We start from the raw sequence: 13,854 nt of genomic DNA, 5'->3' as shown, positions 1-13,854 counted from the left end.
GGCTACGTGTGGACTAGGCCTTATGCAGCCCCAAAACTCTGGAACTCTCTGCCCCTCCGTGTGCGTCTGGCTCCCTCTGTTAGCCGTTTCAAGTCGGCCCTGAAAATGCACTTCTTTAGCATCGTCTTCCCTCCGTGACATTTTTCACGACAATCTAGCACCGGATTTGAGTTTTTAATTCCATTTTTATGATTCAGTTGCTCACTTTTGGCACCTCGCACCATCTGGTATTTCATTTCGTCTTATTTGTGCCATTTCAAATGTTTTTATCATTCGTCGTATTATTTTATTTTTATAGTGCTGTTAACTGTTCTCCTATTTTATTGTTTTTAGTAGGAATTTTTATCTCCGACTATTTATGCTTTGCTCTTATGTATTTTGCCTGTTCTTATTGTGTTTCTTGATCAAGCATTTGGCTTTTTTATCTACAGCACTTCGGTTAGCTGCCATGCTATTTTGAAATTCTGCTTTATAAATACATATGGTATGGTATGGTATGGTACATATAATCTATGTGGGCAAACCTCTGTGGAGCCACCATGAAAACCGAGGACAAACCCTGGTTGCATCCATACGGTCTGCCCATATATAGGCAAGGCAGCTTTATTTGCATAGCACATTTTATCCACATAGGCAATTCAATGTGCTTTCCGTTGGCGAGAATAACATGAACATTAAAATCAACGTGATGGCAAGATTAAGATACACAAATACATTTAAATTAAAGGGTGAGCAGTTACAGTGCAGAAGGTGCAGCATAAGAAACACTTATTCAAAGGCTGATGAATACATGAAAATATATCCATACGGGGCCCCCCTATGCATGCTGGCTGGGATTATGTTAGTAATTACATCAAACCCAGCCCTCTAGAGAAGCTGTGGTTCCATCGCTCAGCACCTGTATGAGATACGTGACCCTGGTCAGCAGGTTGTTGAGGGTGACCTTAGTTTGTTTCAGGTAGGTTTGTGACGGGCTGAAGGTCACGCCCTCTCCACACCAGGAGCACGCGGCTGGGTTACTGAAGGTGGGTGAGGGGCAGATGCGACACACCACCCCGTACCACACTTCAGCACGACCTCCCATGTCCACAGGGGGGCGCCACCTTAAGGAAACGCCACCGTCGGCGCTTTCATACTCCCAGGTCAGAGAAACAGGAGCAGAAGGAGGAGCTGAGGAGAAACAGAGGGATGGAGAACAGGTTTCACATATGGAAGAGGACCCTCGGTTTGAACGGTTTGAAGCGTCTGCTGAAAAGTTTAAAGATTTGAGAAAATCTGCAAGCTGGCAAAGTCGTTCTAGTAAAAAAACGGTGGAAAGAACTTAGTAAAATAGCTTAAGGGTGACGTGTTTGAAGCCAAGCGAGAACAGAACAGTAACAGTTTTCCTTTCTGCTGCTGCAGTTTAAAGGTTTTCACGGCAGAAAATGGATTTTGTTCAGTGACCATGTGACCATTCAATCTGAGTCAAAAGACAAATGACTCGCACACCTCTCAGGGTGCAGGCCGTAAACACACACACACACACACACAAAGCTCACTTGTGCAGGCAGAGGAGTTGGCATCGATGGGCGCCCGATAAAAGCTGCTGCGACATTCACACACACTCGAGCCTTCCAGGCTGGTCCTGCTGTTGGGTGGACACACGGAGCAAGGAACGGAGCCTGAAACAGCCTTGAAGTAGCCAACGGGACAAGCTGCAGAGACACATAAAGAGGCCCGGAGGTTGTTTGAACGCACCCACGTTGTAGCATCACATGGTAAAATGGATCACTACACATTCTGATACATCGAGATGATTGACGGAGGAACCATGAAGCTAATTAACTCAACTGTGAAGCAGTAAAAGCATCAGTGAGAGGGAAATAAGGCTGCAAATTATTAAAAAACAAAACAAGTATTTGTCTCAGTAGATTTTGGTAGATGAATAATAGAATAGATGGAAAGGTTTCCTATGACATAAAAGTCAAACAAGCCAGTGGCGGCACCAGGGGCGCTAGGGGGCGCTATAGCTACCCCTGGATTAGTCATTGCACCCCCATAGCATCCCCAAGTAAATATTAGATTTTTTTTTTACAATTTAATTTTAATTTAACGTGTGGATGTGATAATATTTGACGTACAAAAAATAATCAGTAAATTATCATATATATAGTAAAAACTTAAACCAAAACAAGAAATTGATGTTAACCTTTGACCTCTTTTTCCACCTGTGAACGAGTGAAAGGTAGTGCTAGTGGTAAAATGGATCGGTTTTTGTTGCCCACATTTCCACGGGTTCAGTTAGAAACGAATGAATCTTTGGAAGTGATCTCAGACCCACAAAAACCTACGGATCTGGATGAAGAGAGTCAACCCTCAACCGCCGCAGCAGTCCAGGGATTTGCCGCTGCTGCTAACACTAACGTTAGCTAACCTTGCAACACTATAGATGGTTTTCTGTGTGGCTGTATGCGTTTATGATTTCATGGAAAAGTTAGCGATTGTTCATGTTTATGATGTATTTTAATGATTGTTTCAGGTGTTGTTGAGGTTTTGTGCACGCATGTGTATCTGCTAGTGTTGAAGGTGATCTAGAGAACAATAGGTGCGCATGACCACTTCCTTCATAGCACCCTCAATAAAAAGGCTAGCTCCTTCATAGCACCTGCAGAAAAACATTTCTGGAGCCGCCACTGAAACCAGCAGAGTAAAAGGACCTTTTAGTCAATTTTTTGTATCGTTTTTGGTTTCACTTTCTCCACCTGAGACATTATAATGAAAGTCAGGGCACACCCTGAACAGGGCCGGAACCACAAACAAACTTATTTTGAAACTTTGGTTGGAAGAACCTGGAGGACAAACCCCGAAAAGGCCCCAGATGAGACCCAGACTGTAAATCTTCTTACTGTGAGGTGACAGAGCAAACCGCCACACCGCTCTGTCACTCCAGATGTTCCATAAAAAAATAAGGAGAAAAGACTAAAGTATAAATTTAAAAGAAACATCTGGCTTTTAACACATCGCCCACATGAGACTGTCTTTGTGAGGGTTTTTATGAAAAATTTTGGTGATTCCATTGGACTTTTCTCTCTATTCGTGACAAAATAAAGCAGAAAGTTACGGGTTTTTGGGAATTTCGGCACTGATTGTAGTTCTTTTTTGGTTCAAAAGTTCAACAAAGCAGCTGTTTGTTGTTGGTTTTTCCTGCACCATCATTTACTCATGTTTACAGAGGTTGCGGCTGGCGCTTAGCAGAAATGTCACACGTGAATGACCCCCCCTCACTCAGAGGGAACTTTCCATGATGCAATCAGGAGAAAAAAATGACTAAATTTCTTTGAACAAAAGAAAGAAGTTGGATTAAATAAATAAACATGGGAGATATAGAGGAACGGATAGATACATTGTCATGGTTCATGAAAAAACGGACATTTAATTTAAAGGGAGACCAGACAGTTTGGACTTGCTTTTAGCACCCCCTAGTGTCTGTTTATAGAACCAAAAGCAAAAACTTATCTCCTAGCTGTGTGTTTGCCTTTTTAACGCCTTAATCTAACAGCTGAAACGTCTCCTCAGCCTTCATTAGTGTCTACAGGAGTGATTCATCACTACATTAAACAAGTATGTTGTGTTCATGATCTAAAACATGCAGGAAACATGCTGGAAGCAGACCACAGCGCCAGGTATGTCAGCTCAGAGAGGCCTCCAGTCTGAAGTCGCAAGTGGAATATTCTAACCACAGGGGGTGATAGGGGCTGGATGTAATTTCATTAATCCTGTAAAGTAAAATGATTTAAAACTATGAAAAAGTAGCAAAGTATCCCCTGGGTAGCAGTAGCTCAACAGGTTGAGTGGGTTGTCGGGAGGTTGCAGGTTCAATCCCAGCTCCGGACAGAGAATTCTGCTGTTGTGTCCTTGGGCAAGACACTTAACCCACCTTGCCTGCTGGTGGTGGTCGGAGGGACCAGTGGCACCAGCGCTCGGCAGCCTCGCCTCTGTCAGTGGACCCCAGGGCAGCTGTGGCTACATTGTAGCTCATTACCACCAGTGTGTGAATGTGTGTGTGAATGGGTGAATGATACACTGTAGTGTAAAGCGCTTTGGAGTCCTTACTCTGAGGGGCGCTACACAAGTGCGGGTCATTTATCATTTATTTATCATTAAAAGCAAGTTTATAAAAGTGAGTTTTGAACTTGCTCTTGCTAGGGGTCAGTCTCACCAGCAAAGGCAGGGCGCTCCAAAGTTTCAGACCAACAACACTAAATGCCCGATCCCCGCACAATTTCTTATTTGTTGGTCGAACAACTAAAAGGTGTAAATTTTGAGGAGCAAAGAGAATGCTGGAGTGCATACAGGTGAATCAGCTCAGACAGGTATGAAGGCACCCCTCTGTGTAATGCCTTGAAACATGCGTTGTACATGTAGAAGTTTGCTCAGACTGAGGGTAGGGGGGCAAAATGCAAATTTAAAGTACAATTACCTCTGAAACTTCATTCTGGCATGGACAAGAGAGTGTGCCGGACCAGGGGTGGGGTGTAAGCCGGAGAAAATGCAAATGAAGATAAATGTGTTAAGTACAGTAATGAAGTACTTGTACATCGTTTCATTCCATCACTGCCTTTCAACGATTTTAAAGACGCGCCCGATTATCGTAACGGCTCTTAAGATAATCTTACCAGATATTCCTTCCGTGTGTGGTTTGTGAGAGAAGAAAAATAAATTGAAAATACTTCCAACTTCAGGTTAGAAACACAACAGAAGCTTTCATTATAAATTTTAGACTCAAGATGTTTAAAAAAATTACTGAAAGAGCCTTAAAAAACTTGCATAATAAATTACTGACATGTATTTTTCTTTTAGTAAAAAAAAACGAATTGCAGCTCAGAAATAGAGATCCGCCACTTCTGACATTTCTGATTCATTTACCTCAAAAAAGTCAATTTAACAGAACAATTAAAGATATCTCTGAATAACTCAAATGTTATTAATCTGGGCGTAAAAACTTCTAAATGGGAAACGTAAAAGCACACTGTTGCAAATCTGTGCAGAAATTAAAAAACACAGTGGACACATTTAACTGCTTTCAGACATATTTCCTTCTTTCACTGTCACTCACTCATAAAAAGCGGCAGTCTGAACCAGTATCCTGACGTGTTTTAGGATGGAAAATCTGTGAAAAGTGTCAACTGTCACTGTCGGCCCCGGCAGGACAGCTGGGGTTGAGGTGACCGGCACGTCAGCATCATCCTCCAACCTGCCAAATCCTCATGGACTCACCCTGAGGAGGGTTCCTAAAATACAGTTTAAACAGCCTCCAGGTCAGTTTGGTGCCATTTATACACAGTGTGTGTGTATGTGTGTGTTAGAGCTCTTAAAGTTGTTTTCTCTAAGGGTTGCATCATTTAAAATGGGTTTATGTTGTCTGTAAGCTAAATGTAGTCTGTGCACTGCTCTGTTTTGTCTCCCTGAGAAGCTTTTAAATAGTAAATGTGAAAGAACTGAGCCAGGAGGATCCTCTCATGTGTCTTTAAACAGAATTAGCTGGATGGTGTGTGTGTGTGTGTGTGTGTGTGTGTGTGTGTGTGTGTGTGTGTGTGTGTGTGTGCGTGCATCTGGTGCTCTTGGTCTTGGTGAACCCCTGACTTTATTCATATAACCTTGTCTCACGTCTTAAATACTGCATGAGTGTGTGGCTGTGATGCCAAGTGAGAGGAGGAAATATAGCGATAAGATATGAAAACAGGAGGAGTAAACAGATAGAAAGGCTTTCTGTGTTCTCACTTGTCTCTAAGAGCTCGCTCTGCTGTCAAACAGGTGTGAAGTGGGGGAAGCGGGAAAGTGAACGGGCGAGAGACTGCAGATGAGAGACAGATGGACAGAGTGCGTCACCCTCCCTGACATGAAGGGAGAAAAATGTGTAAAAAGTCAAATTCACTATAAATGGGTCAGTTTTGCTTAATTGTGTGTGCATACAAATTATGTACACATCCTTTTCACCTGCTGTTTCTCAAGAAACAGTGAATTTCTTCCAACAGACTCACTAGTGTCACTTCTGGGGCGCTGGGAACAGCACTCCTGAACTGCAGCTTAACAGCCAATCATGTTTGGTTGCTAGGGAGAATTTCCCCTGGGATTAATCAAGTATTTTTGAATTGAATTGAATTGAGAACTTTGGGCCAACCATAATCACTGAATTGGCTGTCTCTGGGGCGCTGGCCGATAGTGCCACAGAAAAATATACGTAGACTCCTCATGGACTGGTGCTGCCATAGTGGCCGGTCGCCATCTTGGATGGGTCTCCGTTTGCCTGCTGTGCATTAATTTCTACTGAGGAAGGTGCTTACCTAACTAAAAAACACATTTTATCAAGCTTTTTCGCAAAATCAGACACACGGTATGGCATGACAATTAAAATATAAATATAATTAAACTAAATAAATGAAAACATAAAATCCCATCAGGTAGGCCAATAGTAACCTCACGCCATCTGTTTTCAATACTTGTTGCAACCGTAGGCTTTGCAGAGAGTGTTGAGACCCATCCAATATGGCGGCAACGCTGTTATGCTCTCCAACGCCCAAGTTCTGGATTACCCCACCCCCACCCCACTCACACACACACACACACACACACACACACACACACACACACACACACACACACACACGCACACACGCACACACGCGCACACACGCACACACGCACACACACACACACACACACACACACACACACACACACACACACACACACACACACACACACAATTGTGTTGAAATCATACCTGTAGCAGTAAAATGTGACTTTTGATTTTAATGTTCAAAATATGATATCTAATTTGATTTCTATGCTGTGTTAGTGTCACCTACTGGTGGAACTGGGTGTCTTGGGTCAGGGTTAGGATAAAAAGAGGCTGAAAACTTGAGTTGGAAAACAAACTAATGTCAAAATAAAAGGTGAATGAGGACAAAAATGGAAATTAGGGCCTGCAGTTGTTCTTAAAGGCGCTTAAATGGCTGTTTTGGAATTGCTGTCATTTTCCAACATTTGAATAGTTATAATGGATGAAGAAGGGAAACCTTTTCACACAAAGCCCCCTCGGGAATCTTTTACCGCAGCCACCACCGATGTTGGGATTATGTTTAGAAGATTCAGGAAATGAAAAAAAAAGTGACCAAAAAGAATGAGACGAGAACACGGCTCCCTTCATTATTTATGTCTCTGCTGCACATTAACAGATGTGTTCTCGTACGGCTCTGACACGAAACACGACTTTGCTGCAAAGCCTCTCATCACCTCCTCCTCCTCCTCCTCCTCCTCCTCCTCCTCATATAACCCACCTGATTGCATCCACCAATGGGTACTCATGTCCTCTGGCCTTTCGCTTGATCTACAACCCCCACGTTTCCCCCCGGGCTGCATCCATCCATCCAGCCAGCGATCCAAACTGCCTCCATTCATGTTTCACAAACGATAAAGTAGACAGCTCATCGCCATAACGACCAAAAAGACGAACGTCTTTAGACAAAAACACAAACTATATCAGATTCTGTACGCGGAGCTGAAATGACTTTTTCAAATTTAATCTGCAACTCCACTCACTCTGACCCTTTATTTTCTGCACTTTGTCACAAAAGTGATGATTAAAAGAAAAGAAAATCACCTGCAGAGGAAACGCAGAAACGTTCAAATAAGCAGGAAAATCAATCAGAACTAAAATTATTCTCCACAGAATAAAAAAACAGAAACAAACCAGAAAAAAGATGGGTGAGTAAGTTTACGTCAACAAAAGACATCGCTGTGTAGATCAGTGACCCACTTTCTCATGCACTCATTCCCTCTTTTGGCTCCCAGCATAATCTCCCTCTCTCTCTCTCCCTCTGTCCGAAACACAAAAACAGAAAACACACTCATAAGCTCCGTCGCAGATGCGACCGCACAGCAGGAGACACGGAGATACACCTGCTCAGCTGTAAACATCTTTAACTCCGTCTCGCCAGCTTTTCATTTCCAAGACTTTCAGTCATCCAGAGCCAGCAGAAGACACTCCCTCAATCACATCAGCTCTAATATCGTCAATTTTCATGCAAGCTCAAAAATCACACCGCCAGCGGTAAACGAAAGCAGCTCTTTGTTGGATTTTTCCCACAAAACAAGCAGCTTGTTTATATGAGCCAACATGAGCGTTGCGTGGCAAAGGAAATACAGTTATTAATCTAATTAGACAAATTAGGTAAATGAACATGTTGGACAAATCATCTGTCCCCACAAATCCCTTAAAGGAAGAAAGGCTCAATAATGACTAGCATCAATGCAAAAGAAAGAAGAAACAGAAAAATGGAGACCATCTAATGCAAATGACCCTTATTCTAGCCGAGCTGCTCTTTCGCCGTGATATTTACCGAAGAGCTCGGCTCATTAAACCTTGGAGAAATTACGTTTTTCTCCTTTTTGTCGGTCGTGTTGCAGCTCCTGTTCGGGCTAGAAGAGAACAGTCTGAGCCACGCTTAATGAAACGAATCACACTTCGTTATGGTAGCGCTGAATGCGTTCAAACAATCCTCTCATGTTCTCTGTGAAGATAGGGATCGATAAGTCATGAGTGGGATTCAGATGGAGAGTAAATCAAATCAAATCAAGTCAAAGATACTTTATTAATCCCAGAGGGAAATTAGAGTTTCAGTACACACAATTCAGAGATCAGACATACATGGGCAAGATACATGACAAGAATTGGTGACTGTGGTCATTCGCAACCCTGAGTCGCGCTACCTTAATAGAGATAAGAGGGTTACATGAGGATTGGTTCAGGTGGAGGGAAAAAAGGCACTTCAGAGTTACCCTCCACCAGGAGGGCAGCTTTGCTCTGCTAAAAAACACCTCAGACAGACAGATATGCAACAGACTTCAGACAACACACCATAAGTGTCCACTAGGTGGGGTGGTGGGTTGGGACTATCTCCACTTCAGTTCCTGCAGCCACGATAAGCAGCACATGTCACCTCAGTGTGGATAGGGGGAGGAGCATCGAGGGTTGGAGGGTTGCAGTGACCCTGAAACATGGAAATTATCCTCAACCTGACAGAAAAGGTGTGACTTTAACATTGTTAATGGGGCGATTTTCTTTATAAGTACTTATTAACATGGTGGCGCAGTTGTTAGCACTGTTGCCTCGCAACACGAAGGTAGCAGGTTCGAAACTCGACTGCGGACTTTCTGCGTGGAGTTGCGTGTTCTCCCCATGCATGCGTGGGTTTCCTCTGGGTACTCCGGTTTCCTCCACAAATCACAACATGCCCTATAGGTTATAAATTGTAAGTCGCTTTGGATAAAAGCGTCAGCTAAATGAATAAACATAAACATGGAAACATGTGTTTAAATGTTTTAAAGACATGCAGCCAATAGATCAGATTGTTTTCAGTTTTCACCAGTTTGTGAGAAAATATTTCATTTTTGTAGCTTGTCACCCATCAGCCGAGCGTGCTCGCCAGTTTCTAACTTTGACAGATGTTTGCTTTTGAGCCTTCTCAGAACCCGTCGGCAACCATCTGCTGATTAAACCACCGAGGATAACTACAGGCGTTTTTGGGGCTTAAAGTGCTGCCAGTGGACATGTAACAGGGCCAAGACTCATCCATGTGAGTTAACTTTCTGCTAAACTTAAAAAGAAAATCAAATAAAAGCAAAACTGTTGTCAGACATTATAGAACTGTACGTTTGAATTTACTCTGATTAGCCGATTTGTTCCACTTCATCTGTTTTTGCTCGGTCATTGTTGACTGGTCAATATTATTCAGACTGTAAACAAACCAGAGGGCAGAGTGGTAAAGATGGAGGTCAAACCCCAAAACATTCAAGCTAAACCCATAAGCTGCTGCTCGATTTATGACATTGAAACGTAACAAAACAACAAGACTTTCATGCTTTCTAAATGATGTTTCTATTAAAGCACAACAGGGGCAGTTCCACTGGATTGGCAGACTGGGGTGTGGTCCCCCTAAAGGGGGACGCAGGATGTGTTTCAACTACAGGAGGATCACACTCCTGAGCTTCCCTGGTGAGGTCCATTCAGGGGTTCTTGAGAGGAGGGTTCATCGGATAGTTGAACCTCAACTCCTTGCTGTGAAACACTAGACCAGTTCTAAATATTTAGGGGGTCCTTCTGGGCAGAGACAAGGTAAATGATAAATGATAAATGACCCGCACTTGTATAGCGCCTCTCAGAGTAAGGACTCCAAAGCACTTTACACTACAGTGTATCATTCATCCATTCACACACACAAAATAAGTCCAGGACTACAAATGCGCTTCACAAAAGTGATGTCATCAAACCAGACACGGAGAAAATTGAGGAAAAAGGGCTGTAAGTTCTGCAAACTTCCCACAGGGGGAAAGAACCACCATAAATCTGGTAATTTGGTCAGTAGCAGCTACGATAGGGGAGAGGAGATTATGCGGTGACAATATGCGACATGCTGATTTCTAGTGTCATGCTAATTATGAACTTTTACAAGCTGATAAATCTCAAAGTGCGCGACAGCCATGGTTGAAACGCCCATCATCACTTTTAATTTAAATTGCAGTACAACATATGTGTGATCCAGGGCGTAAGGCAAAGCAGATTAGAAAATAACATTTTTAGTCCCGTTGACTTGCATTCATTTTTTTGTTCTTCCGGGGACCCGTGAGCCGACCGGAAAGGGAGGAGACTTAGGCTCTCTATAGAAGTGATCAGTAACTGGTTACTTTTGAGTTCACGGCAGAAAAAGACAGCAGCGGTATGGTAAATGGTGTGAAAGACTTCTAAACCAGACACAGAGGGACCATGGTGTGTGTGTCTTACTTGTTTTGTCAACTCCAGTTACTGGATACTCGTATACTGCAGCGTTCGGATGCTTTGCGTTAATGTTGGGGGCTCAACGTTCAACGTTTGTTGAAGCTCAAACGACGCTTCAAATCAAAACAAGTGGCAGCCATTTTAAACATGCATATGTATAATTAAACAGCAAGTATATTCCAGGCCTTACTGTGTATGACTCCTCTTCATTCGTTATCTAGAATCTTCTAGCAATGAGCCGTAATGGCCAACATCCATAAAACGCACCACCCGGAGAAAGTGGGTCTTTCAGTTGTTTTGAATAATGGACTGCAGTACCCATATTTGACCACAAGATGTCATTCTTGAGTCATGCAAGTTCAACAAGTTCTAGTTTAATTAATCACTGTTGCAATAGTGTACAAATCTTTTGTGGCAGCTAAAGCCATCTGTGGATTTTTCTTAGCAAGTCAATGTTTGTGATAATCTTAGAACAGTTTGGGGTATTTTACAACTGATTAATGAATTGTTTTGGTTTTTCCTGTGGTATTGTTCGCTTTTAATTTACCAAAGCTGGAGCAATCGATTAGATCAAGCATTCATAATCACACACACACACACACACACACACACACACACACACACACACACACACACACACACACACACACACACACACACACACACACACACAATCTTGGTCCTAGATCATTACTGGGCTGGCCCTACTAAAAATGTTCTATACCCCTGCTTAGTAGAAGTATTTTTAAGCCAGTATAAAAATGACTGAAACACAAATACTGGTTTACATAGTTGGCATTACTAACCAATATCTTTGACTTAATTTATTTGTTTAGAACATCAAAATGCATTGCAGTGAACATTATAATAAAGTAAATTTTTCTAGTGCAGAGAGGAGACAACCCATAGAAGCACTGATTTGATCTCATTTCAGAGAAAAATAGAACAGATCAGATGCACCTAATAAATAAAATTACTAACATAAACTCAAGAATCTGTTTCTTTGCTTCATTGTTCTGGTGCTGAAAATATCACTAATGCGGATCAAAGGAGATACACAGATGAATGCACCTCTTATTTATTATTTGGAAATTGGAAGACAAGTCGGTCTTCCCTACATTTACTGCAGGTGACAGAGGCAGAGATTTTTTCTATTGATGATACACAAATTTACAGAATCATTTAAAATTTTAATAGGGGAAGACTGCAGGAGGGAGCGGTAAAATACAGGGGGTCCCAGAAACTTTACGAGTATGATGAAACCCACTGGTTTTCCATCAGGCAGTCACGGGACAGCTCCAACGACCCGGTGGCTATTCAAACTAGCACAGGTCAATGTTATCGAGCTCAGTCCGGTGTCGTTACAAGATCTGAACGGGTGCAAGATCAGCTCGGGGTCCTTCGACTGCCGAAGACGTCAAAGTACGGCACACCCACTCGGACAAAATACACTACACATCTTTATACTGTTGGAAAGAATTTAGCAGTTTCGTTATTAAAATAATGTTTTCTTATGATGCAAGTTTGTGTTTATAATGGTATTTGTAAAATAAAACACTATGTTGTATTCATAATGTTGAACTCCTCTTTGAGCACATCCCTTGAAGGATCATAGGTATTAGCAACACCTGTGAAATTGTATTTGCAGAAAAGAAGTGTGTCCCGTTTTTTGAAGTATTTTATGTTTAGAGTTTTTGACGTCTTGTCCATGCGTAGTTCAGTTATGCTCATAGCTGCTAGCCAAAACTCTGGAGTTAAAAGTTTTCTGGCTTTACTAAAATACCTGTCTGTACTTATTTGAGTGATGGAAGTTTTACTTTCTATTAGACTCCAAATGTAATCATTTGGCACGTTTCTAATTCATAATTTGTAAGAATGTAATCGGTGATATTAGCATTAGCATTCCTATGGGTTTTTCCATGTATATTAGCATTGTGCTAACCACTCGCTGCCAAATTGCAGCCTTTGCGATTAGAAAATCTCCTTTTGTCACATCGCAATTTAATTGCACATGCAGTTAATCATTCAGCCCTAATATACATGCAGCTGTATGCTAAAAGTGTATTTTCAAAGAGGTAATGATGTATTTCTTTGTAAAAGTTGTCCATCTTTCCAACAGAAAATTTTGCCTGGACCAGCATAACGTGATAACAACGTAACGTGATTATGTAACTTCTGTAAGGTTCATGTTCAGCCAATCAACTACTTTGACGTCATCGGCAGTCGAAGGACCCCGAGCCGATCTTGCACCCGAGCAGATCCTGTACCGACACCGGCTCGACAGAGGGTCAACAAGGCAAACTCGTGCTCTGCTTAAGAAGAAGTTTTATTTTTCCACTTCAGAAGAAGTGTCCAACATGTTTTTATGCTTTCTGCGAGACACGTCACGTCGCTAAGTTGTTAGCGCCGCGTGCTAACACGTCAGTAGTGCAGCGTAGCCTGCTGGAGGTTTTAAGGGTTCAGATGAAAACACCCGACCTCTCACGCTGCTCACACATCGATCTTAAGTTGTCGCTGTTGTGCTCACGCCGTAATACAGTATTAGATGCGGTTAAGGTCAGACATGCAAAACAATCAATTTTACATAAATAAGTGATGCTTGGCGTGGCGGGGGGGTGGGGGTGGGTGGGTGGGGGGGGGGGTGGCAGGGGGTGTGGTGGGGGTGGGGTGGGGAGGAAAACCTGGCAGGCCGCCAGGATAATGAGCACTGGTGGGAAACCCTGCCAAGATCGTAAACAGTCATCTATCTTAATGCTATTGAAACATGTAAACCAAAAAGCTTTATATCCACTGCTACCTTTCTAATTTGAACTCAGTAACGTATGCTGTAACCACCCTGCCCTGCCTCCTCCTCCTTGCTGCCTGCTGGCTGTGATCACAAGCAACAACAGAGTAGTTCCCGCTGCTTCTTCGGGAAACAGCGCAAAAAAAAAAATAAAATAAAAAAAATAAAAACTTGGGATCTTGTAGGCGTGGAGCTGGGATTTCAGCCGTGGCGGGCCGCCATGGCTACGCCTATGTAAAGGAAACACTGATAT

At 42.6% G+C, this 13,854-nt stretch overlaps 1 protein-coding gene across 2 annotated transcripts in view; it reads right to left on the bottom strand.

The window, feature by feature from the left end:
* Positions 1 to 13,854, bottom strand: part of ephb6 (eph receptor B6) — a 74,664-nt gene that overhangs the window by 13,444 nt on the left and 47,366 nt on the right. For both annotated transcript variants that reach the window (XM_015950153.3, XM_015950154.3), the window contains exons 6-7: positions 1,539 to 1,694; positions 899 to 1,170 (exon numbers count right to left, since the gene is read on the bottom strand). In XM_015950153.3, coding sequence (XP_015805639.3) covers positions 899 to 1,170; positions 1,539 to 1,694 — 428 coding nt within the window. The remainder of the gene's footprint in view (positions 1 to 898; positions 1,171 to 1,538; positions 1,695 to 13,854) is intronic.

Source organism: Nothobranchius furzeri, chromosome 5 (assembly GCF_043380555.1).
Source record: "Nothobranchius furzeri strain GRZ-AD chromosome 5, NfurGRZ-RIMD1, whole genome shotgun sequence".
NCBI lineage: Eukaryota > Metazoa > Chordata > Actinopteri > Cyprinodontiformes > Nothobranchiidae > Nothobranchius > Nothobranchius furzeri.
Note: the sequence above shows the minus strand (reverse complement) of the source record. Positions and strands in the feature narration are given on the sequence as shown.